This window comes from Oryzias latipes, chromosome 20 (genome assembly GCF_053564925.1).
Source record: "Oryzias latipes strain Hd-rR chromosome 20, Olatipes_Hd-rR_3.1".
Classification (NCBI taxonomy): Eukaryota; Metazoa; Chordata; class Actinopteri; order Beloniformes; family Adrianichthyidae; genus Oryzias; species Oryzias latipes.
The window spans coordinates 4,065,901-4,088,830 of NC_136256.1; the positions used below are offsets into that span (position 1 = coordinate 4,065,901).

Sequence of the window (22,930 nt, forward strand, 5' to 3'; positions counted from 1 at the left end):
TTCATCAGCACACAGAACAAAGTGAGCAGCTCCGGACTGCCGTCATTGCAGTGATGTGTTGGGTTGGGCGGGGCATGTGGGCGGAGACTCCAATCTGAGTGCCCCAGCAGCTCTGGGGGGCACGTCTGGAAAGTTTTACTCACCTGTGGGAATGTTAGGAATGAGTTTCCAAGCTGAATGGAGTCTTGCGTCAAACATTCCTACAGGTTCAACCGGATTCTGAAGATGGCTTTTTTTGTTAAAGTGTTACGTAAATGTGGGCCTTCTTTAGAACTCATCTGAGCTGCAGGGAAGTGATAATGATTGATGAATGTCTGATAAGACAATCTGAATGTGTCTGTGAGAGATTTCGTTCACGTTTTGGCAGATTGAGATATTTATCTAAGGTGGTGTCCGCCTTCTAAAATAGCTTCTGCATGTTGCAGATTCTTTTCTTATTTATCCTCCAAACAGCCGTGTTTGACATCCTTAAGTCAGCTTCAGGTTCACTCATGTAACAAACCCCATAGATGTGCAGATCAACCTAATCCTCACACTTCATGTCTGACCTCTCTGCAAATGCAAAAGTTCATGCTTTGGTGTAGTGGTTGGCACTTTCACCTCACAGTGAAAAGGTTCTGGTTCTGGTTATTTTACAGCAAAGTCTACTTTAAATCACAAGGCTGTGTTTTGATGTAAAATTCAACAACAGTTTTTGATTTTCTATCTACGAGCCAATTTTGTGTTTCCCTCAACTTGAACTTTAAAGACCTTAAGTCCCACTCTGATCAGCTTCTGATCTATTTTCAAAGCCTTCCCAGTGGTCTTTTAATTAAGAATTTACCTTTTTTAGCCCAAATCAAACAAATTTGTGTCTTTTTCTTGGCCATAGATTCTGCAGAGCATCGGGAGTTCATTAGAAATTCACCTCTGACTTGTGGGCTGTTGGTGTGGAAGTAAGTCTCCGCTGATATCCCATCATACTTTGTTTACATACTCTCCCTCTGGCTTACAGCCCCCCACATCCCAACCTATAAACGCTGCAACTAAATCGACCAGCAATATCAGAGCCATCCAGCTGTACAGTTTAGATCCAGATTCCAGATCTATTTGTCTGACAGTGGATGAATCAGAATGGAGCAGATCGGGGAGACTTTGGCTTACCCATTTCCTTTTCTATTTCCCAACTGAGAGTTTGTTCAAACTGCATTTTTTTTATCTGCTCCTGATTCACTATATGATTTGAATAGAGAAATACTCAGTAATGCTACTTTGTATATGTCCTTCATTATGAGAAAATGCTACAAGAACATGTTAGGAACACCAAAACATCATTCATTTAAGAGAACAGCTTTATTTCGTTTTTGTGTTTTGATTTATTTTGAAGCCCAGTTTCTGTAAAGTGTCTGTCTACATTCAGGAGTCCAGTGTTTGTTGTGGAAACTCGGTGGCAGTTGAAAGGTGTTTTCAGGCCTTGATGCAGGAGCTTCTGGTCACGTCCAGTCGGGTGTGTTCACAGTTCACAGTAGAAAGGCGTGACTTCCCCATGGGGGCCAGAAGAACGAGAATAATGGGTTCAAATCTTCCAGTTCAACATAAAGTCAAATGTGGAAGACAGACAGTGAGACGTGTTTAAGGAACGTCCTTTCCACAGCGGCACTTTTCTTGAGCTTTTTTGAGGTTGTTGAATGAGCACCGGAGGTTGGAGCGAGCCACAATGACAGGAACTGCCTGAGGCAGGATCAGCTCTCTCTGGAGTCTGATCAGGATCAGGATCAGGATCTGGGTCTGTCACAGAACCCTGCAGATCTGAGCGGATCGCATGTTGTCAAACTGACCCAAAGACTGTGCTGCAAGACCTCTTTAGCAGTTTTCTGTGGGCGAGTGGTGTCACTCGTGAAACACCTGAACCTGCTGCCTCTTTAACAGGACGTCCCTCCCTCCCTCTCCTCTCCTCTCATTGGCTTGAGCGCTGCTCCTGTGCGGCCCCCCCTTTCCTCTCCCCGCTCTCAGCTCAGCCTCGCAGACGTCTGCCGGGCTGCTGCAGCCGTCCTGTGAGGCTGCGCTGGAGCAGCGTGTCTTTTGTTTTTGTCTTTTGAGCGGCTGATGAGGAGGAAGATGCCCCCCCAGACCCAGGTCAGTGGAAAAGGGGAGCCTTTCTGTGTTCGTCACCTCCTGCTGTTGGATCTTCTGGTCTGCTGCACGTCAGTCCAGCTGCTTCAAGTTCAAGAAACAATCCAGTGCATTTACTTTTCCTTTCAACCCCCAAACTCTTTCCTAATCTCATAAAAGTCATATTTGATCCTTAGCGGGGGGGTATTCCGATCTGGGATCAGATGCAGTTTGACCTGTAACTTCAGATGACGAAGTTGTGATATAATCTGCTCGGATTTCTCATTTAGATGCTGCTGCTATAAGATATTGGACCTCATCTGTCAGAGCAGAGCCGTTTGTCTGTCTGGCTGTGTTTGCCTTATTCAGGCGTCCACCACGCCTGCAGGTGAAAGCTCCGGCTGACTGCAGGCTGTGATTTCTGCAGCTCTAGTCTGTCCGGGTCTCCATGCCTCCTCAGAGGCTGACACCTCCCTGTCCTGAAGAGGCAGGAGGAGGGAGTGGAGGTCTCATTTGGTCGAGCGCAACACATCTGTGGGACTTTGGAGGAGAACCAAAGCCTGGTTTTCTCTGCTTCAGTCAGATGGCTGCCAGCTAAATGCTCTAAAATGGGAAGAATCTAGAGTTTGAGCTGCTCTAACTTTTCTATATCACAGAGCTTTGTTTCAATTCAGAGCTGGTTTCTCTTAGTCTCTGATGAAAAACATGTCTTTGGTGTTCCTAACATGTTTTTCTGACGATCAAGGACATATATATAGAAAATTAAGCTTAAAATGGCCGAGTATGTCTTCATTCAAGAGGGAGGAAAGTAAGAGTGCTGATGGTTTGCACAACGTTATGAAAAATGCAGGAATAAAGGTCATCAGTGGTGTTTCCTTTTGAAGAGGGTCTTTATCTAGATTTTTCATGTTTTTTCCTGAATAACAATAGAAGTGTTGGCTCCCTGTTGGCTTCAAGCTGCATTCTTTCACCATAAAACACCCAAAATTAACCGTACCTTCCTCTTTCGTTACCTTTGTGACGTTTACTGTAAACCCTGTCAGGTTCTATTTAACCTTGCGTTGCGATAAACCTTTATTACTACCAGAAAGTTGACAGATTAACAGTAAAAATGACGCAAAGATTTGAAAGATTAAGAGGGAAGTTGAAAGGATGGAGTGTTGCTCTCAGTTCATTCTGGACTCACAAACTCAAAGATTTGTTGAATTCTATCTATATGTGCTTTAGACATCAATGAATGTGACAGACAGTCTTGTCTCATTTTTCTCTCTTAATCAGAATTAAAGTGCCTGTTTTTCTCCTTTATTGTTGCATTTTGTTTATAGTGAAGTGAGACAGTGTGACAAAGAAACAACCAGGACAGTTAAGGAGATTAAAAGTTGGGAAAATTGACACTGAAACATCCAAACGGCATTTTGTTCTTGCGGCCATTCCTTTTTACCTTTTCATCTATGTGGATGAAATGAGCCTTTGTTTGGGAGGGATTTTAATGTAAACTGTAATGATGCTGCTTCCTGCAAAGATGTCAGCAGTGAAGCTAAAAAACCTGTAGGTGACTTTACAGAAAAGCTGACTTTTGTCAGGCCTCGTGGCTTCATTGCTGTTCACCTGTTCTTCACCTGTGCTTGCCTCTGTTTATAAATGACTGTTTCCTCCTCGTGTCTGCAGACACGCATTCATTCTGTTTAAGAGGGGCTCAGCGTTTGCATGTCGTTTGTTTAAAGCTGAACCGTGCCGTTTTTACCCCTTTGATAATCTTTCAGATTTTTTTCCCTGGGAAAAAAACGACATTTTTAATGCTTAATGTTTCATTGGTGCATTTGTCTTTAGCTGCTAAAAGAAGGCAGCTCATCCCTTTGCTGTGGGTTCATGTTCTGTCACGGCTTCATTTTCATCTTTTATTCAGCTCATTTATTGCTCCCATAATTGTTCGACTTTGGAAAAAACGTTTTTGTTTGTTTTGCCAAAGCAGATGCACAATTTGAAAGTGAAGATGTGGAAGTAAACTCATTAGGTGTTAATCAGGAACACTTTAACAGATCTGGATTCCACTGAGCTCCTGCATGAGTTCATGAACCCGATGGGACATTTGCATGGCGACATGATGGATCATCCTGCATGAAGCAGCTATGAGAGAGTGGCAGCCTTTTCCAGGCCGGCCACCAGGAACTCAAACAGGCCGGGGTGATGACAGAGCAGCAGCAGGGCTCTGCACACACGGCTGCACGGCAAAATAAAAATACCAAAAACCTCACAAATTCTAAAAAAAGCCCAAGCCAAGTGTTGTTCTTCCCAGACTCTCTGTGTGTGGAAATATCCTTTGCAGAACTGAAGCAGTAAAACGGTGCGAGGAAACTATTCCACACCTTTGCATTTCTGGTTTTTGTTGTTTTACCTGCAGGTAGAACAGAGCTGTGAGATCTCAGCCAGTTTCTGTCTTTTTAAGGTTTCTCTGAAATCAAAAGGAGTTTTAGAAATCTTCTGAGTGAGTTTTCTTTAGCTCCCTTTCTTCAGATTTGACATTTATGACTCATATGATGCCTAACAGTAGAGTTTATTTTTTTCCTTTGTGATGTACGAGAATGTGTCATTCCCCTGTACTCATAAAGACTTAAAAAATATGACTGTGACCCTTTCTTCAAGTCCTGAATAAAACCACGTTTTTTAGAGACCACAAAAGCATCTGCCTCTGTTGCTCTGCATCCTCACTCACACACACATCAGCTGACAGTGAAGGTGGGGTTTCTTTTTAAACTGCCGTTCTTGCATGTAGTTTTATGACTTTAGTGAATTGTCTTCACTGCGACAGACTGGCGACCTGTCCAGGATGTTCAGTGGGATAAGCTGGGATAGGCTCCAGCAGCCCCGTGACCCCGAAAGGGACAAAACGGGTTTAATTTTCTAATTTATTTTTCCAATTTTCTTTTCTTGATTTCAAACGCAAAGTTTAAAATGGAAAGATAAAACAAGACAGAAAGTGGGTTGAAGAGAAATCTTGTATGACCCCCCCCCCCCCTTTTTTTTTACCACACTATTTCTGTTGACAGTTTTGGTTAAAACATTACATTCTGCATAGCACCTATGCAGAAGTGACATTTTTGTTTTTATTGATCATTTTTTGCCTCATACAGTTCCATTAGTAACTTATTTTAAACCTTTATCCAGTCCGTTCCATAAATTCATACCACAATACCGTCCATAAAGGGGAACTGAGAGTGAACAGCTTGCTTAAAAGGCAATAAATGGTTAGAAATCAGTTCAGACTGAACAGTTGTTTTGATGCCAAAGCCGGCCTGAATTTAGCCAGCCACACCATGTAGGCAGAACATTGAGCTGAGAGTTTGAGGTGTTGAATGGTCTTACTGATGCTAACCCCTGAATTTACCGAGCTTGGGACCAGCACATTTCTTTTGTTTTGTTGTGGTTCTTAGTCATTTTTAATAATTTAGTTATTTGTGGATCTAGTGGGGCAGTAACGTCATTTAGGGGGGCATTACCCCCCCTTGCCTTACGCTAAGGTATTCCATAATCTGTTTCTACTCTAAACTCCTCTGCCTCTCTTCATCCACTGCTCTGCTTCCCTTTGAACAGGTTTCCCTGGAGAGCCTGTCTCCATCGATCTTTCGCCCCCCTCACGCCCTCGCCACCTCAGATCACGTCAGATGCGACACTAATCCAGACATGGAGGATTAGCAGAGGAGAAGCAGGGATTCAGCTGCATTCCTTAATAGAAAGGCATGCAGAGGGAATGAGAATTAAAAACAGGTCAAACGCGGGGTGCGTGTGCTGTCTGTGTGAGCGCTCATATGTGCATGAGGATTGACTCCAGGGATTTTAACGTAAACTGACCCAGAAACATGAAAGCAGTGAAAAAGCAGACTGTGGGGGAACAGACAGCAATGATGAGGCAAATGAGCATGAAACATTCTATGGATTAAGTGGAGTTGGTGTCATGCTGATCGCCTCTCTGTGTCTAATTTCCTCCCTTTTTACTGTGACTTTGCTTGTTTAAAAACGATCTGATAAAAGAACTGATACTCAAAGATGGTCAACAGTATCGGTGAAGGTGGAATCATTATAACACCGTATTTTTTTTACATTTATTTTGTTTTTAAATTATACTAATTTTTTTTATGATTACAATGCTGCCACGGGAACGCACACATTTCCCACGTGTGGGATCAATAAAGTATTTCTGATTCTGATTTTCAGAGGGAGTCTGGGACTGCTGCTGGTAAAACAGATGGAGGGAATTCATGTTGATTCACGCTCATGCTGCAGTTCCAGAGACTTCTTGATGATGGAACGTATTGAATATGCCACAAAAGCTTAGGATGCATTCACACTGTTTGGATCTAGACCAGAACTGGTTTCCTCTGATGGTCCTCTTGATTAGGCGAGTGTGAAAGCTCACAAACAGAACACTTAGACCTCTTCTGAACATCGGTCTCTGTTTGCAAACATACTCAGTGTGTTTTGTTTTAATGTAAATGCTTAGCAGACTATCCTTAGGGAAGAGAGGAACCAAAGGAAGTCAATGACGTAAACACCGTGGATGATGAGTAAGGAGGATAAAAATTGTCCACGGCACCATCCATTTTAGGTCAGTGAATCAGATCGAATCATTTAAAATGAACCAATATTGACTATGAATCAATCTGGTTAAAAGAGCAAAAAGCCTGGTTCCAGTTTCCCATTGGCTTAAGGTGAAGTTACTTGTGAAAGCTGGTGTGAAAGCAGCTGTAAGGAAACCGGTGGACAGGACGTCCTGACTTTCTCCTCAAAGTTCCACTTCCCTGCTAGTTTTCCAGATTTCCCTGCTCTACTTGCTGCTAAAAACGGAATTAAATGTGTTTAGTCCGTCAGATCCTGCAATCACCGGATCCAGCTAATCAGCGGTTGGTAGGACGGGGGTAGTTGAAAAAACGCATAGAACGACTGTTCTTGAGCTCTAGGATTAAGTAAAATAATAGTTGAGATCTGTGTATGTTCTGTATGTCCTGAGCTTTCAGTCTTTGTCTCTACATATCTCTTTCCCTTTTTTTACCTGTCTCTCCAGGTGAGCCTTTGGCTCCATACTGAGTGCTAGCCATGTTGCAGCAGCCCGAGCAGACATCCAGCACCCTGCAGCTGGTAGCTAGTGACATGACGGGCATCATGGAGAACCTGGACACCCGGGAGCTCGCCCTGGGTGATGGTGATTACGACCTGGCGGATGCCAGCGTTCCTGGTAACTTGCAACTCTGCAAACACACAAACCCATTGTCCTTCCCATTGGTTGTTGTAACTGTGCCCCTCCTCCAGCAGGACAATTGTCTTTTGCTGCAATATACAACACTGTGAGCTTCAAGGAATCCGGGGGTAAGGTTTTCCTGTCCTGTCCGATTACGGCCAGGGTCACGGATGTAGAGAAGCACAACGCGGTTCAGGACCGTTTCAACATGACCGCACAGAGGAGTGTCAACAAGGTGCACATCGTTCTCTAATGTCTCTGGGGGTTAGTGTAGGACACTAGCAGGGAGGGCATCCATGTGACACCAGCTTAATGTTGTAACCAGCCAATCACTGGTCTTTGGGATCTACCATTTCCCTTCTTTTACAGCTATCTCTACCCTTCTCACTGCTTCTTCTTTTGCATTGCTACCAGTAGCAAACTCTGATACTTACACTTTCAGTGCCGTCTAGCAGTTGTTGCTGGAAAGTAGCAAATGTATGAGCCTTTTTATGGCTGTAAAAAATCACAAATAAGTTGCTTCTGACCATAAAAAAACACATTTGTACTCCAGAATATTCAGTAATTATGATTATGCTGTTTTTAGCCAAAAACCTGTGTGGTTTTCTAGGACATAGTTTCTGCAGAGCGACAGGAGTTCATTAGAACTTCACCTCTGAGTTGTGGGTGGGACTGTTGGTGCAGAGCAACCCTGCTCCCCCTTCCCATCTCTGAAAGCTCAGACCAGGAAGCTTGTGGTTGTTTCTAGGTGTAGGTCACTGCTACAATATTGAGGGGCGGCCGTGGCATAGCAGTACGGCGGTCGACCCATGAGCATAATATTGCAGGTTCGATTCCCGCCTTGCACGCCCATGTGTCGAAGTGTCCTTGGGCTAGACACTGAACCCCACCTTGCCTCTGGTTGGGAGCCGCCACCAGTGCGTGCATGTGTGTGTGCATGGGTGAATGGGACTGCCATGTCACTCAAAAGCCAGGACAATCTTTAACAAGTCTCATTCATGGGCTTTGACTGAGATGTGTCTCTAAAAGTCAGTGTGCTGATTGCAGCCTTTCCCGCCTGCAGACTCTTCCAGCTCTCTACACCATCGAGCTGAAACATGGAGAGTTTACATGGAAAGTGAAGAAGAAGGAGAAGCACTTCATGGAGCTCCACAGAGAGCTGAGGACGTACAAGACCTTCGTCAAGCTGAAGCTGCATCCGCACAGGTAACCCCTTACTTTCACATCAGTCAGTCCTCTGACCTCTACCCACACCTTCCTCTGAATGTCTTCTTCGTCTGCAGTCACACTGTGAGGAGGACCACGGTGCCAAAGAGCGAGGCGACACAGATACCTAGCCTCCCCAAGGGAGGAGAAGAGGAGGGTAGAGGAGACACTGTTTCCAGCCGTAAGGTATTTCTTCTATTATGGATTTGATTGGGTCTTGTGACCTTGGTAATGCATGGTGTATTTTAATATCTCTGTGTTTTTCAGAAACAACTTGAAGATTACTTGAACAAACTGCTGAAGATGCAGAAGTACAGGAACTACCATGCTACGGTAAGAATGTGTTCTAAAGCCAGAATATTTTCTATGATTCATTTTCTAGGGCGAATATTTGCAGAAGAAGAACAGTGGAAAGATGTAAGAAGTAAATAAACATGTCGTGAAAATGTAACTGATCTGATAAATGCTGCCATACCGCATGTACACACTTCTACTGATAAACAAAAAAAGGGCATGTCCTCACAGGATCGGAGGAGAAACCGTTTGTTTGTTCTCAGAAAGTCCGCATTTCTCATTCACCCAAACCCATGAGGTCTCATTCAAAAGTTCAAAAGCATTTTCCAATTTTCAAATGGTGCTCCCCGAAAACTGAACGTCTACTATAGATGCCAGCATTGGTTCTCAGGAGCAGCTTCTCTTTTGTTCAGATTTCTAAACTTACTTCGGAGCTCCTGAGGAGCCTCAACCCTGCTTGTCTTCCTGTTCTGCACGGCCATCTTTCTGCTGATTAGCTGACTCAAGTAATTCCACATCCGGATTGACTGAGCACACCTGGTTTGGGTAGTCCGCATCAAGCAGTCCAGGGAGAACTGGACCAGATTTAGCCAGCCCTGCATCAAATGCTTAGTCTGTTTTATGTCCTGTTATATCACACATACGGAATACTCGTGTCTGAAAACTTTCTACATATTTTCTTTACGTTTGATCTCTGTTAATGAGGTCTTTGAGGTGAGTCTTTAAATCAAGACTGCAACATCCTGGTCTTTAAGAACCACTGCCTTGCACTTTCTCCAATACTCTTTCCTGATTTATTTGGATCCAGTGAGTCCAGATTCTGGATCAGACATGATTGAAGGGCCAGAATACCTGAAAAAACATGGATTAGACCCAAAAACCAGAATCAGGCAGCCCTGCTTTTGACCTTCAGACTAAACCGCCAACCTTTTGACTCCATTTCAGACATTTTGTAAAGAAAGACATTAAAAATCTAGTCTGCACAAACAGGCCCTTAGAAATGCACCAAACATTCTTACCGTGTTGGTGGATTTTCTTTAAATAAGGAAAAAACTCTGCCAGTGGGGTAAAAAAATGGTCTCACCAAGAATTCTTTTTTTTTTAAATGGATTGACTTAAACATGTATTCTCGATAAAATTGTTTCTCTTGCAAGACGGAACATTGTTTGAAACAAGGATCCTGCTTTTTACTTTTAGATTCCATTTTTACAGTGTATTGTAAGCAGAGCTTCCACAAAAATGTTTGAATATTGATTTTATTTTATTTTATATTTTGATTCATTAATTCTCTCTTGGGTTATCTTTTCTATTTTCATGTCACCTGTGGAAATGATAGAACAATTCACACACTAAAGTCCCACTTAAATGATTAAGTGATGAATATTGATCAGAAACACCAATTTATCAAACCTTTAACTCAAACCTTTAACACGCCTGCAAGCTTTGATAGTTCAAAGGATATGTAATTGTTTTAATGATTTTTATTTTCTATGATTGTGTTATTTTAAACTTTTGAGCACAAGATGACAGGGACACTGTGTGGATGACTGAGAGGCATGCGTTATGTAGAACATGTAAACGTTTCAGTTCAGTTTACTGAGAAGCTGCTCATGATCACATGACAGATTCAACTGAGGCGGCTGGTTTAAAGCTTTTGTTTTGCTTTAAAGTGAAATATTTTTTGTCCCTCAGATGGAGTTCATGGATGTGAGTCAGCTGTCCTTCATTCACGACCTTGGACCAAAAGGCTTGTAAGAATCACACTGTGTGTTAAACCTGTCAGGTGGTTGTCTCTAGAAAGGCAAAGACTTAAACCATCCAGAATTCAGAAACAATGACGTTTGTTTTTCAGAGAAGGAAAAGTGTTGAAACGGTCAGGAGGCCATCGGATCCCCGGACTAAACTGCTGTGGCCACAGCAAAATGTGCTACCGCTGGTCCAAACGGTCAGTCAACGCTGATGGACAGGTTGTGTGGAGCCGCTCCTTTGGGTTCTAGAAACTGTAGACTTCACTGGGGTTCTGGAGGGTTGAAGCCCTTCGTCCTTCTGTGAAATCTTGTTTGTGGTTCTGACTCTCTATGAACAGGAAACTTGATGAATAATTTGCATTTCCGCCTTGTTTTAAGCAAAGGTTGTTTGCATATTGAGCTTACGCTGGTTCCAAACCTTTGGAATTCCATAAATGAAAATGATGTTGAATTAATCAAACAGTCAGTCATTAACTAAATTATAGAGTTATAAAAGAGCCACAAACTCCTTTGAAATTGAGATTATTTTTTGTTATACATACATTTAATTTCACTTTACTTACTGGTACTATTCTGTTGAAGTATCAGGATAAAAAGTACAGTAAACTGGGGACCTTTTGCTCATCCATCATAGTAATAGTAAAACTGTTTATTGGTAACAAAACTACATGATGAAGCATTACTTCCAACCTTCATGACTTCATGTCCTGCTGGCCTTGGAAAGAACTGTAATGTTGCTGTGTAACCTGTACGCAAACCCAGTGTTGGATTTCTGTGTGCAGCTGGTTGGTGGTGAAGGACTCGTTCCTGCTGTACATGAAGCCAGACTCTGGTGCCATCTCCTTTGTGATGCTGTTTGACAAGGAGTTCAGCATCAAAGTGGACTCCAAAAGCACAGAAACAAAACACGGCATTCGTGTTGACAGCCTTTCCAGGTTTGTGCTTCCACCAAAGGTTTCAACAAACAGCATCTGGAGGTTCTTTGTCTTCTTGAACCGGACCCATCTGTGCAGGTCATTGGTGCTGAAGTTCAGCAACTACAGACACGCCCGCTGGTGGGGTCAGTCTCTAGAAAAATTTGCGCATGACCACGGCTCCGCCTTCCTCAAGGACCACCGCTACGGTTCTTTTGCCAGAGTGGAGGATGACATTCCGGCTAAATGGTAAAGTAAAAATACCTCCTACCCTAGCATGTTACCATAGCAACCACACTGAGAGCATCATTGGAGTTGGACATTTTTTTGGGGGGAAATGTTGCTTCCATGACACATGTGCGCAAAATGTTATTGAAATTCTAGAAATGTCAAAAAAAACACAATTTTGCAATTAGTGTTTCCATTAAATCATAAGTATGTGAATAAACACAAACCGACTCCCGCGCTGAATCCTTCAAAACATGGTGACAGATGTGAACAATACTTTGATTTTCAGCAGAGACATTTACATTTCTGCCACGGCACTAGCGCTCATTAGACGTCAGCGTCTAATTCAGGCCATGGAGCGGCGAGCTCCTTACATGTGGGAGGGGCTATGGATGAATCCATTTTGGGAAATGGTGTTTAACAGAGGAGCTGTGGATCCAACAATTCTGCATGACAATTTCTGAGGAGCTGTGTAACGCTGTGGGACCTCTCTGGCGCCCGCTGTGCAGCGTCCAAGGCCGCCACTTTCTACCAAGAACGCATCGCCATCCGGCTGTTGGTCTCGTTAATTTGAAAAAAGTGTTTCCATTGCAGTTTTGCAAAATATGACCATTTCGATACGCCTCAAAAACCAACTCCTCCAAGCGCAAAAGCTTTTTTTAAAATTTTTTATTTATAAAAACGAGTTTTTCAAACTTGTCGCGTTTCCCCTGCAGACGACTGTTCCAGGCAGATCACATCAGAGAGATCACAAAAAATCTAAAAATCAAATGAGGTTTTAATCAAATCAAAGCTTTAATCTTTAAGGCATTAATATGAGTCCATTTTTGCAAGCATATGGAACAAAGTTAGAAAAATGAAAAAGTGTAAATGGGTTCTGCATTAAGCGAGGGATTTCTATTTTGTTTGGATTCACTTATTTATGTGTTCTACTTGTAGTTTTCTGAATATCTGCTCATGTTTTAAAGGAATTTCCATCAATGTTCCTACCTGGCAGTTAAGCGACCTGATATACTAGTTTTGGCAGAAGCTGCCCTAGAACTCAAATTATTTTGCATAATTATATCCATGGCCTTCTGTATTTTTAATCTATAGACGGCCGCCAGTAATGGATAAGAAAGCATTTGCCTCACAGTCTATTGTTAAAAAAGGAATAATGAATAAAAATCCCCAACATTCACATTTTTGATGGGTTACTGGTCATCCTCTATGGATAGATTTCACTAGACCAACACAAAACCACACCAGTGAAGCAGAACTTACCTATAGGTCACTTCCTGTTGATGGGTGAGCATTGTGAATTGAGGGAGGGCAAACATAGATTTAGAAATATTGATAAAAACATTAATTTGGCCTAAAAATCAATCACTGCATTCACCCATCAGACACAAAGAACCATGCCTCTTTGGGGGGATTTTATATTTGTTTTATGTTTTAAATTAGTTGCATAAAAGCTGTCATAAATAGACATTTCCCTCTGAAAGATGCTGGAGGAAGTGAACTTTAGACCGGAGCTGCTCCAGCTGGCAGTGTGCCGGCAGGTGAGTGTGCACCTGCACATCGATCCTTCAATGGGGACATTTATGCAGAAGTCCTCAGACAGTGGTCGGAGTGATCCCGTTAGATCGATGGGTTTGATGTCTCTGGCTGTGTGAGGAAAGGGTGCTCCGTGTCACTGAAGGTGCTCCGAAAGCAACTAATGAGTGTGTCTCGCTGGAGTAACCTGACACAAAGGCGAGGAAAGTGAGACTCCCGGCTCATCAAGCGTTCTCCTGCTGGGGAACCCTATACTGTCTGTGGGACAGGCCGACTGTACAGCGTTATGATTCTGTAGAAGAGCTTGAGAAAAAACCTGAACCTGAGCTCCTAAAAATCACGTTTTCAGCAGAGAAGTTGGATAATGTGTGATGTTAAACAAAGGAACGCCTGTGGAGGAGAATACCAGAGTTTACGATGGACATCCTGCAGAAAAACCAAGTTGCAGAGGAAGAAAATAAACTTAATGAAAACAACAAATAAGCATCAAACTAGTAAATACCCACCAAGAGACAGAACAGCAGTTTAAGACGATAGCCAGGAGAGCAGAATGAATGGTTCATGCTGAGCTTGATTGTGCAGATGGAGGTGCAGAAAGCCCTATCAAAGTTCAGAGACGCTCGTCTTATCCTTTCACTCTTACCAGCAGCAGTGCAGCTCTTTCAGCTGCAGGTTGTGTTGCTGAGTAGATCAACAGACACTCAGTAATTCATCTATTCCCTGAGCCATCAGACTGTAATGAGGGTTAGAGGGCTCAGAGAGCCACAGGTGGTGCAGCAATGAGTCTAAAGACTACAGGTTTGCCCCTTAACTGCACTTTGTTTACCCCCCCACTCAAAAAAAAAAAACCCCGGCTCAACATAATCTAGATGGTGATCTGAGGAACATTTGATGGGGATCAAATGACTGACATCCACAATCCGGCCTCAAACAATTGTGACTAAAATAAATATTAGTTATTATTGACAATTAGAGTTGTGTATTTTCCCCCTTCACATGATTTTAATACACACATTTCCATACATGGTCCATGAATCAATACATGAAAGATTAAACTAACTTTGTGGCGACACGAAACAGCGGCCCAATTGTTTTTAACCTAAATGTATAGAATCTAGATACCTATGAAGCATGATGTATGTTAGCAGTGCTGTGAAAAAAGTGCTATCATTTAGTGCATTTAGTGCACACAACAGACTTCCTAGACTGTGGTTCGCCCTTAGCTAGTTGGAATTGACCTGATTTGGTTGAAGCAAGCTTGTGATTGGACGTCTTTCTGTTTGCATCACATGTAAATGAGAAGGCAAAAAAGTGGCGACGCAAAAGGAAGAGAAACTGACCCAGAAACCCATTTTTAACTTCTGGATCAATTTTGTACTTTTTTACCAACATAAACATGTTTGTAGTTGTGGTTTTTAACCAATACCCTGCTACTTCAGTGCTCTGTGGGTTTTTCAATACATATATCTGTGTCCCTAACATTGCCACTGTAAATAGAACATGTAAAAAAACAAAGGTGACTGTCTATTATGACAACTCCAACACTGTTTGTTTTCTGATCCCTAAAGATGAAGGAGCAAAGTCCTATATAAACTTTTCTTGTAATAACTTTAGATTTCCCGTTTGAGTTTCCAAGGAACTGTTCAACAGGTTTGAATCCATGGAAAACTCGTTATTATTGGAACAGACTCTATCCTTGAACTTATCTGGTTGAGTGAAGCTGAGAAAAGCTTTTTTACATTTGAAAATTGGTTGTTGGGGATCGCACTTTCAAACCAGCTACATCTAGACACATTGGTTGCCTATATTAAATTATTTTCCATAAGAGCAACCCAAATCTGGCCATTTCATAATTAGAAACAGAGCATTGCAACTCTCAGAACATGAAATGTTACAATATAGTAACTTGTCTGATCTAAACTGGGATTTCTTCTTAGTGTGATGTTAAAGCATGAGCAGCTAAGGAAAACAGACAAATTCACTTTGACTCAGACATTAAACTGCATTCCACAAATTTATCAGCCAAAGACATGAAAAAAGCTGCATGGATGTCATTGAACCGTATGTTTGATGAAGGCTGCAGTTTTAGTCATATTTGTCTTGTTTTCAAGTTGACCTAAATCCAGTTTGCACTCATTTCTTCCTAAAGGTATGTGAATGGGAAAACGTACATGGAAGATGTAGCTAATGCTCTGGAAGAAGCCAAAGAGGAGATCTTCATCACGGACTGGTGGTGAGTTTGCAGGTTTTCTCCTTCTCCTCAGTAGGGTGTTTGTTTTAGAGTTCAGCGAGTGCAGCAGGCAGGCATCCCTGCAGGAGGTGTTCTGGTCAGACGGATCAGTTACCGACTGACGTTCAGTACAGTCACAGGTTCGGGCTATCATTACACTCTGAACCCAAATACCAACGCTACGAAGAAGAACTATGTCTGTGATTTACAGCATCTGCCACAGTAAAAGCACTGAGGTTTGATGTTATTTTGTGAACCAAAAGTCAGCATATATTCATCCATTGCTCTGTATTATCACTGTTAAATGCTTTAACATTTCAGAATCATACAATAAGCCACAGACTCAAACTATACCACCAAGTTTTGAACTGAAGTCATCAGGACTCCAACATCACTAAGACTATTTAAAAGAACACTTATATCTTATTTAAAAGGCAGATTCAGCTGCAACCTCTGACATTGCTTCTAACTGCCCCTCATGCTGTCTCTGTTTGAATGGTTTAGGATTCTAAGACAAACCAGAACTTTGTCTTGAGTTAATTTGATCTGCAGAGCAGGAACCTGCTGAAAACCAGGTTTTAAACGGAGTTAGGCCCAGTTGATTTAATCTTTTCCTGTTGAATGAACGAATGAATGAATGAATGAAGGAAGGAAATAAAGAAGGAAAGAAAGAAAATGCATTGAGTTTTATGCCAAGAAATGGATTTTGGTCTTCCTGAATTAGGAGAGGATGTGAAGGAGGAAACAATGAAAGTAAAAAAAATGGTAATGTATATCAAAGAATTGTCAGAAAATTCAAATAATTTTAGATTAAAGATGTTTTTTAAACGTTTTTGCTTAAGTCCACCAAAACAAACTGACAATACCATTGTTTTACGATATCGAAAGCATCAATTATAATCTGTTGGGTGATTCGTTAAGTTTTTGCTCACAACATTCAAGATATTGACCTGAGCGTCATTTTTACCCACTGTCTCTAATTTGATCCACATATTTTTTAACATGGTGTAACTGTAATATAAATAAGTCATTATCAACAAACTTGGCTTTCTTCCATTCCAGCAAGTAGTCGTTTAAAAATGAATAACAATAGATGAGTTATAATCATCTTAAAGTTTAGATAATTAGCTAAACTTTTCCCGGCAAAAGTGTTTTTGAGATTGCACAAAAGCAACCATTTTGAAAACGTGGAATCATGACTACAGGGCAGTAATTATGGAGAAAGCTCTATACAAAGGGTTTTTAAGGAAAGTTTAGATAATGCTAATGAGGTAGAGGTCTCAGAAATGCCTGTATCAAATACGATACAATGGCTTTATAGAGTTTTGTCAAAAGGTTAATGGTAATAAATAGAGAGAATAGCTGGAGATCAGCAGCATAAATAATGGGGATAAGTGTTGGATCTTGTTGAAGGAAACACAAAGATGTAAGTGACCAAATGAAAGTGAGCATGTGTGGTTCTTCCTTCGCTCAGGTTGAGTCCAGAGATCTTCCTGAAGAGGCCGGTCGTTGAGGGGAACCGATGGCGTCTTGACTGCATCCTGAAGCGCAAAGCGGTGAGCAGGAAAACTGTCTTTAAGAATCAAGAAGCAGAAGCTTAAGGGACTGTTTATTAGGTGGGATTAGTTCATCCTTCATTAGTCCAACACAGGAACAAAGTGAAACTTTGATGAGATGTTTGAGACTTGTTAGTTGAAGACAGCAAAAATAAAAAGTTGGAAACGTTTTTAAAAGAAACAGCTGCATGAACATCTGGCGCACAATCATTCATTCATCTTCAAATCTGTTTTATCCCTTCGGGGTCACGGGGCTGCTGGAGCCTATCCTGGCCTCTGGTGGGCGAAGGCAGGGGACATCCTGGACAGATTGCCAGTCTGTTGCAGGGCCACAATCACACACCCATGCACTCTCACATTCACACCGAGGGACAATTCGAGTGGCCAATTAACCTTTGTTAGACCGAGGTTAATACGGTGCACATATTAAGTTCAAATTACGTAATAAATGCATGAATCACTAATGAATTGCATACAAACTGCAATAATCACACACAGTTTATGTTCTGTTAATTTACGTGTTCTATGCATGGTTTATTTTTAGTTCTTCTGTGGTTTTAACGTGGTTCATTCCTAAAACATCAGTGAAAATTTCACGTAAAGACCATAACTTTTCCTGACATTTTTAAAGTAAAAGTGCACGTATGACCAATTTTCCTCCATGGAAATATGCACAAACGTAGGTAGTGACTGTGGTTGAGACCTGCCGTCCACACACGCACATTGGGCTGTATCAATTACCACTGTAGGTAATTCTGAGTACCTGGGGTCCTGTGACTACCAAATAATAAAAGGTATATCAAACAAGAGCTCAGGTCTTAAGAGGGTAAGATAACAGAGAACAACTTAAAATAGTCTGGAAAAAGTTGAATTGTTTTTTGGGAATGCCTCGTATTCTTCAGAAATTCAGCAGAGGGAGGGCCTGAAATTCATCAGAAAGCGCAAAATGTTTTCTTGTGATTCGTCCTACACTGATTCTTTATACAAATAAGGTGTTGACATGCTAAAATCTTTGTATGAGCTCGCTCAGGAAAAAATCGGACTATTTGAAGGAAGCAAAGTTTTGATGCTCTTTTTCAGGAACAAGGAGTGCGAATCTTTGTGATGCTGTACAAGGAGGTGGAGCTGGCTCTGGGCATCAACTCAGGGTACAGCAAGAGAACACTACTGCAGCTTCACCCCAACATCAAGGTGAGCATCAGGTTCCCGTGAAGCAGACCACACCGCCTGCAGCAGTTTCCTGACTGAGCTCCTGCTGATGGTTCAACAGGTGATGCGGCACCCGGACCACGTCTCCTCCTCCGTCTATTTGTGGGCCCATCATGAGAAGATCATCGTCATTGACCAGTCAGTGGCGTTTGTTGGTGGGATCGACCTGGCGTACGGACGATGGGATGACAAGGAACACCGGTTGACGGACGTTGGAAGTGTGACGTTCGCGCAGGTGGCTCACCTTATTTTTGACTTGGTTTCCTTTGTCTTTAGATTTTATTTCTACTTGAGAAAAGTTCTTTAAAGGTCTGAAATCTTGACAAATTCTTGCCAAATTCGTCCAACCTGCAGAGGATTATGAGCATCTGAAACCATTAAAAACTTCATAAATCATTGTTGACATCATCTGAATGCCATGACTATAGAAGAACGAGCTCTGAGTCGAACATGTCACTGAACCGCCTGATGCTTTGGTTGTCAGAGTGAAGGTGCAGGTTCCTCTCAGGCTGCTCCAGCCAACGGCAGGGATGTCATCCCCAAAAGCAATGGGAACACAATGTTCACGGTGATGGACTCGAGGGACCAGCCCAAACTGAAGGGCAAGAGGAAGAAGAGCAGGTTCAGCCTCAGGAAACGTCTTCACCTGACCCACCACGAAAGCGACAGTGACAGCGATCGCGAGGAGAACATGAGTAAGGAGCCAACAAACATTTTTAGACTTAATGTTTAAAATGTTTACAGGAAGGATCAGTAATTACGTACGGTACTTAAGGCTGCTTTGGGCTGAAGCCACGTTCAGCGGTTACAGCTTCTCTGAGGCTTGAAGTCTGGCTGAGGACGGCTGGGTCCACACACCTCCCCTGTGTTTTGTGGCGGCTCCGCTCAGCCTGGTCTGTCAGCATCATTCTGGATGCTGCCTCCTTCCCTGCATGCTTTTCCCAGGTGTTCTCTCCTGAGAAAGGCTTTCCACCTAAAAACTCAGACAGCGGACGGCTGGATCTTCATCATCAGAGTCTGGGCTGAGACGGGAAAGCCACCTCTGTTGTTTGACCACATAAATCCAAAATGGAAAAGCGGCAGACTTCAGGACAGCTAAATAATTACAAAAAACATTGAAGTCAATTAATTTTCTCAGTATACAAAGTCACCATAGCAATTTTGTGCTCAAAGGAGCTTTGAAAATGTAAATTTGACACACAGTGAAAATTACTTCACAGGCTTTATATGCAGAAACATGAAAAACAAATTTGTCTTTCAGGAAAACTAGATTCCACTAAAATCATTGTATTCTACTTTTTAAATGTTTCCAAAGGCTTTACACCTGCAGGTTTGTTCCATGGACTTTTTAATGTAGAAACGTGGCCGTTTAACAGTCATTAGAATATCATGTTTGCTCGTTTATCGCAGTTATGTTCATCATTTGAACTGCAGCCGTCTGCGCAGCTGCCAGGTCTACACTCTCCTTAACCGACGACGACTGATTTGTGTTCGACCCCAATTAAAGTAATCGGATATAAATTGATCAGTTCCTCTGGTGTTCCTCATTTTCTCTGACAAACTGCTTTGTTTTTTGGTGTGAGCCGTTGCACTAACCACAAAATACAGAGATTTAAAACAGATTACATCTCAGTGTGGGAAAGGAAGAGCGGGGCGCTGCAGTATGTTCTCATGATCTTGTTATCACAACAAAACAACATTTGTTTTCTCGTGATAACAAGATAGCAAATGACGTTACTGTGAGAAAGCGGTCAAAGAAACAGGGGGGTCGGCAGGCTATCAGCTTCTCTATGAAACACTTTCATGTCAGGTTTTTTTGCTCTGCATTTTCTTCCATTTTGTCATCTTTAAAAATATTACAAAGCTGTTTCCAAACATACCTCTATAGTTACAACAAGTAGCTTTTTAAGAGGGTCTAAAAATATGCTATAACTTAGTCACAGCTTGTTGCGAGAACTGTTTCAGACTTCCAAGGTGGGATGTAGTGAGGAGTAGTTTTGATTTTCATTGTAAATGTGTGTTTTAGGGAGCACCTCCGTGCGAAGTCTGAACACAGGAGTTGGAGAACTTTGTGGAAATACGCGGTTCTGGCATGGGAAGGACTACTGCAACTTTGTGCACAAGGACTGGGTTCAGCTGGACAAACCGTTTGATGGTATGCTCCTCTGAGGGCTCTTTGGTTTATTGCATATCTGTACCTCCAGTCCCCACATTTCCTTTTCATTTGGCTTTAGATTTTATAGACCGGCATACAACCCCCAGAATGCCGTGGCATGACATCGCCTCAGTGGTTCATGGGAAGGCGGCTCGAGATGTGGCCCGACACTTCATCCAACGATGGAATTTTACCAAGGTGAGGAGACGGTGTCAGCTCGGAGAAGATTCTTCACGAAGAAGCTTGAACCAGGATGAATGTGAGACGAGGGTTGGAAGTATGAGGAGTTTACAAACACCTTAAAGTAGTGCTGCACGGTATGAGGAAAACTTCTGATATGTGAGATTAGTGGTTAATATTGCAATAACGATAACTTGCGGTACATGAACAAATAGCAAAACAACCAAAATACAGCATTCCCGTTTCATTCCAACAGTTTAAAAATTAAATTCCAAATGACCCTTGTTGACATACGAGACGAACACTTAAGATAAAAAGGCTCCATCCGATTGGTCAACAACGTGAAGGTGTCCATCCGATTGGTCAAATGCCTAAATGGATGTATTTGAGTCGTTAAATACTTCAAGCTGCCATAAGATTGTTTTAGCACATTTGGTGACCATTTATTGCAATTTTGGCTGTCTTTGGTGTTATGCATATTGCACAGCTTGATGTCGCAATAACGATAAATTTGCGATCTATAGTGCAGGCCTACCTTAAAGCATCATTGTTTCAAACATACTTTAGATAAAAGATGTTTGTCTGCTGTTCCGTTAGGGTTAGATTGTGACTTTGAAGCTTCCTAACAGAAATTTGAAGGAATTGTTGAAAACCATCATTTAACTCTCATCTCTCTGTTCTCCAGCTTGTAAAGCCAAAGTACCGAGCTCTGTCGTATCCATTCCTACTGCCCAAGTCTCACAGCACAGCCGGGGAGCAGCGATACAAAGTTCCTGGCTGCGTGTCAGCAAGAGTGCAGGTTGGTCGGCTCCTTTCGGCTTTGATAACTGGATCAATTATTTCTAAATTTACCATTTTGAATAAAGACAGCAGCAAAGGTGGAGTTGCAGTTTAATGTTTTTTTCCTGAAGATGGTTGCTCCTTTTTTGTTGCTTTTGAACTTTGAACTTTTCATTTACTGAGAGATCAACAAACAACCTTTAAACTAAATGTCTGCCCGTCCAGCCTTAACAGGCTGATCCCTACTCTGATCATCTTCTGATCTGTTGTAAAATTGTTCCCAGTGGTCTTTTAATTATGATTGTGCCGTTTTAAGACACAATTAAAAACCTGTGTCATTTTCTAAGGACATAGTTTCTGCAGAGCAGCAGGAGTCAGAAAATCACCTCTGAGCTGTGGGCGGGAGTGTTGGCCAAAAAAAAAAGCCTGCCTTCATTTCCCAACCTCCCTCTGTTTACACTCTCTTCCTCTTGGCTTACAGCCCTCACACCCCCAACTCAATATTAATGGTGCATCAAAAATGGCGAGCATTATCAGAGCCATCCAGCCGTACAATTTTTGATCCAGATTTCCAGCTCAGACGATGAAAACAAAGATGTCTGCAAGTGGATGCATCAGAATCACTGACTGTATATGACAGCTGGACTGAGTGACTCCTCCCCCCTGGGTTCCAAACAGGAAGTACCTGCTGGCTCCAAGAAGCCAAAACCTAGACTTCTATAGAGACATAAACAGCTATTACTCAGTCATTCTGTTAGTCAGAATAACCAATCTTGCTCTGATACCTTTTTTAATAAGTTCTTCTTAATCCTAATTTTTTCATGACATTTTTTTCTTTATTGCAACTTTTGAAATGTTTGAGAGATTTTCCAGAGCCTGCTTTCAAAGAAATGGGTGTGAACTTCCAACAAGCTCACTCCTGATTGGCTCCAGTAGTTGCTATTGAAAGGTTGGCTCAGACTGACCCGGACCAATCCCTGCTTACTAACCTCATCTGGCTCAAAATGATGGCATTTTTCGCAGAAAAGGGGCGACTGGATTGCCTTTATTCCTCTGGGGCCAGAAGAAAGGCATTTTCCTTGGGGGACATCACACTCCCTCTGTCCAGTTCTCCATCTTGGGGTCCCCCCAGAGGAGCTGGAGGAAGTGTCTGGGTTTCTTTGCTGAGACGGCTGCACCCGCGACCTGAAAAAAAAAGATAGATTTATGTTTTTCCCATCACTCTTCAGGCTAAATTCCAGATTTTGGAGCATCCCATAATTTTTTTCTTGCCTCCTTCTTTATTTTGGTGATGCTCGGGTGTTCTCTGGGTGACACGTGTCTGTGAATCAAACTCTGTAACTCCTGCCCTGTCAGTCATGCTCTGTCTGGTCCTCAGATCCTCCGCTCAGCCTCCGACTGGTCCGCCGGCATTAAATACCACGAGGAGTCCATACACAACGCCTACGTCGACGTGATCCAGCAGAGCCAACACTTCATCTACATCGAGGTACGGCTTTCTTTTAAAGTCAGTCGAATATGAGTAAAGCAGATTTAGAGCTTTGACAGTTGACGTGGTTTCAGTGAAGGC

At 42.3% G+C, this 22,930-nt stretch overlaps 1 protein-coding gene across 6 annotated transcripts in view; it reads left to right on the forward strand.

The window, feature by feature from the left end:
- Positions 1–22,930, forward strand: part of pld1b (phospholipase D1b) — a 41,653-nt gene that overhangs the window by 11,760 nt on the left and 6,963 nt on the right. For 2 of the 6 annotated variants that reach the window (XM_011488631.4, XM_004080805.5), the window contains exons 2-19: positions 7,151–7,321; positions 7,396–7,559; positions 8,388–8,530; positions 8,608–8,716; positions 8,798–8,863; positions 10,517–10,575; positions 10,677–10,769; positions 11,355–11,507; positions 11,586–11,735; positions 15,400–15,483; positions 16,955–17,036; positions 18,117–18,227; positions 18,307–18,480; positions 18,730–18,940; positions 20,272–20,400; positions 20,480–20,598; positions 21,266–21,379; positions 22,739–22,849. In XM_011488631.4, coding sequence (XP_011486933.1) covers positions 7,183–7,321; positions 7,396–7,559; positions 8,388–8,530; positions 8,608–8,716; positions 8,798–8,863; positions 10,517–10,575; positions 10,677–10,769; positions 11,355–11,507; positions 11,586–11,735; positions 15,400–15,483; positions 16,955–17,036; positions 18,117–18,227; positions 18,307–18,480; positions 18,730–18,940; positions 20,272–20,400; positions 20,480–20,598; positions 21,266–21,379; positions 22,739–22,849 — 2,211 coding nt within the window. In that variant the 5' untranslated portion in view covers positions 7,151–7,182. Of the gene's footprint in view, positions 1–1,998; positions 2,116–6,579; positions 6,695–7,150; positions 7,322–7,395; positions 7,560–8,387; positions 8,531–8,607; positions 8,717–8,797; positions 8,864–10,516; positions 10,576–10,676; positions 10,770–11,354; positions 11,508–11,585; positions 11,736–15,399; positions 15,484–16,954; positions 17,037–18,116; positions 18,228–18,306; positions 18,481–18,729; positions 18,941–20,271; positions 20,401–20,479; positions 20,599–21,265; positions 21,380–22,738; positions 22,850–22,930 lie in introns of those variants that run through there. The other 4 variants (XM_023950168.2, XM_078938781.1, XM_020712448.2 and 1 more) reach the window with 4 other exon arrangements.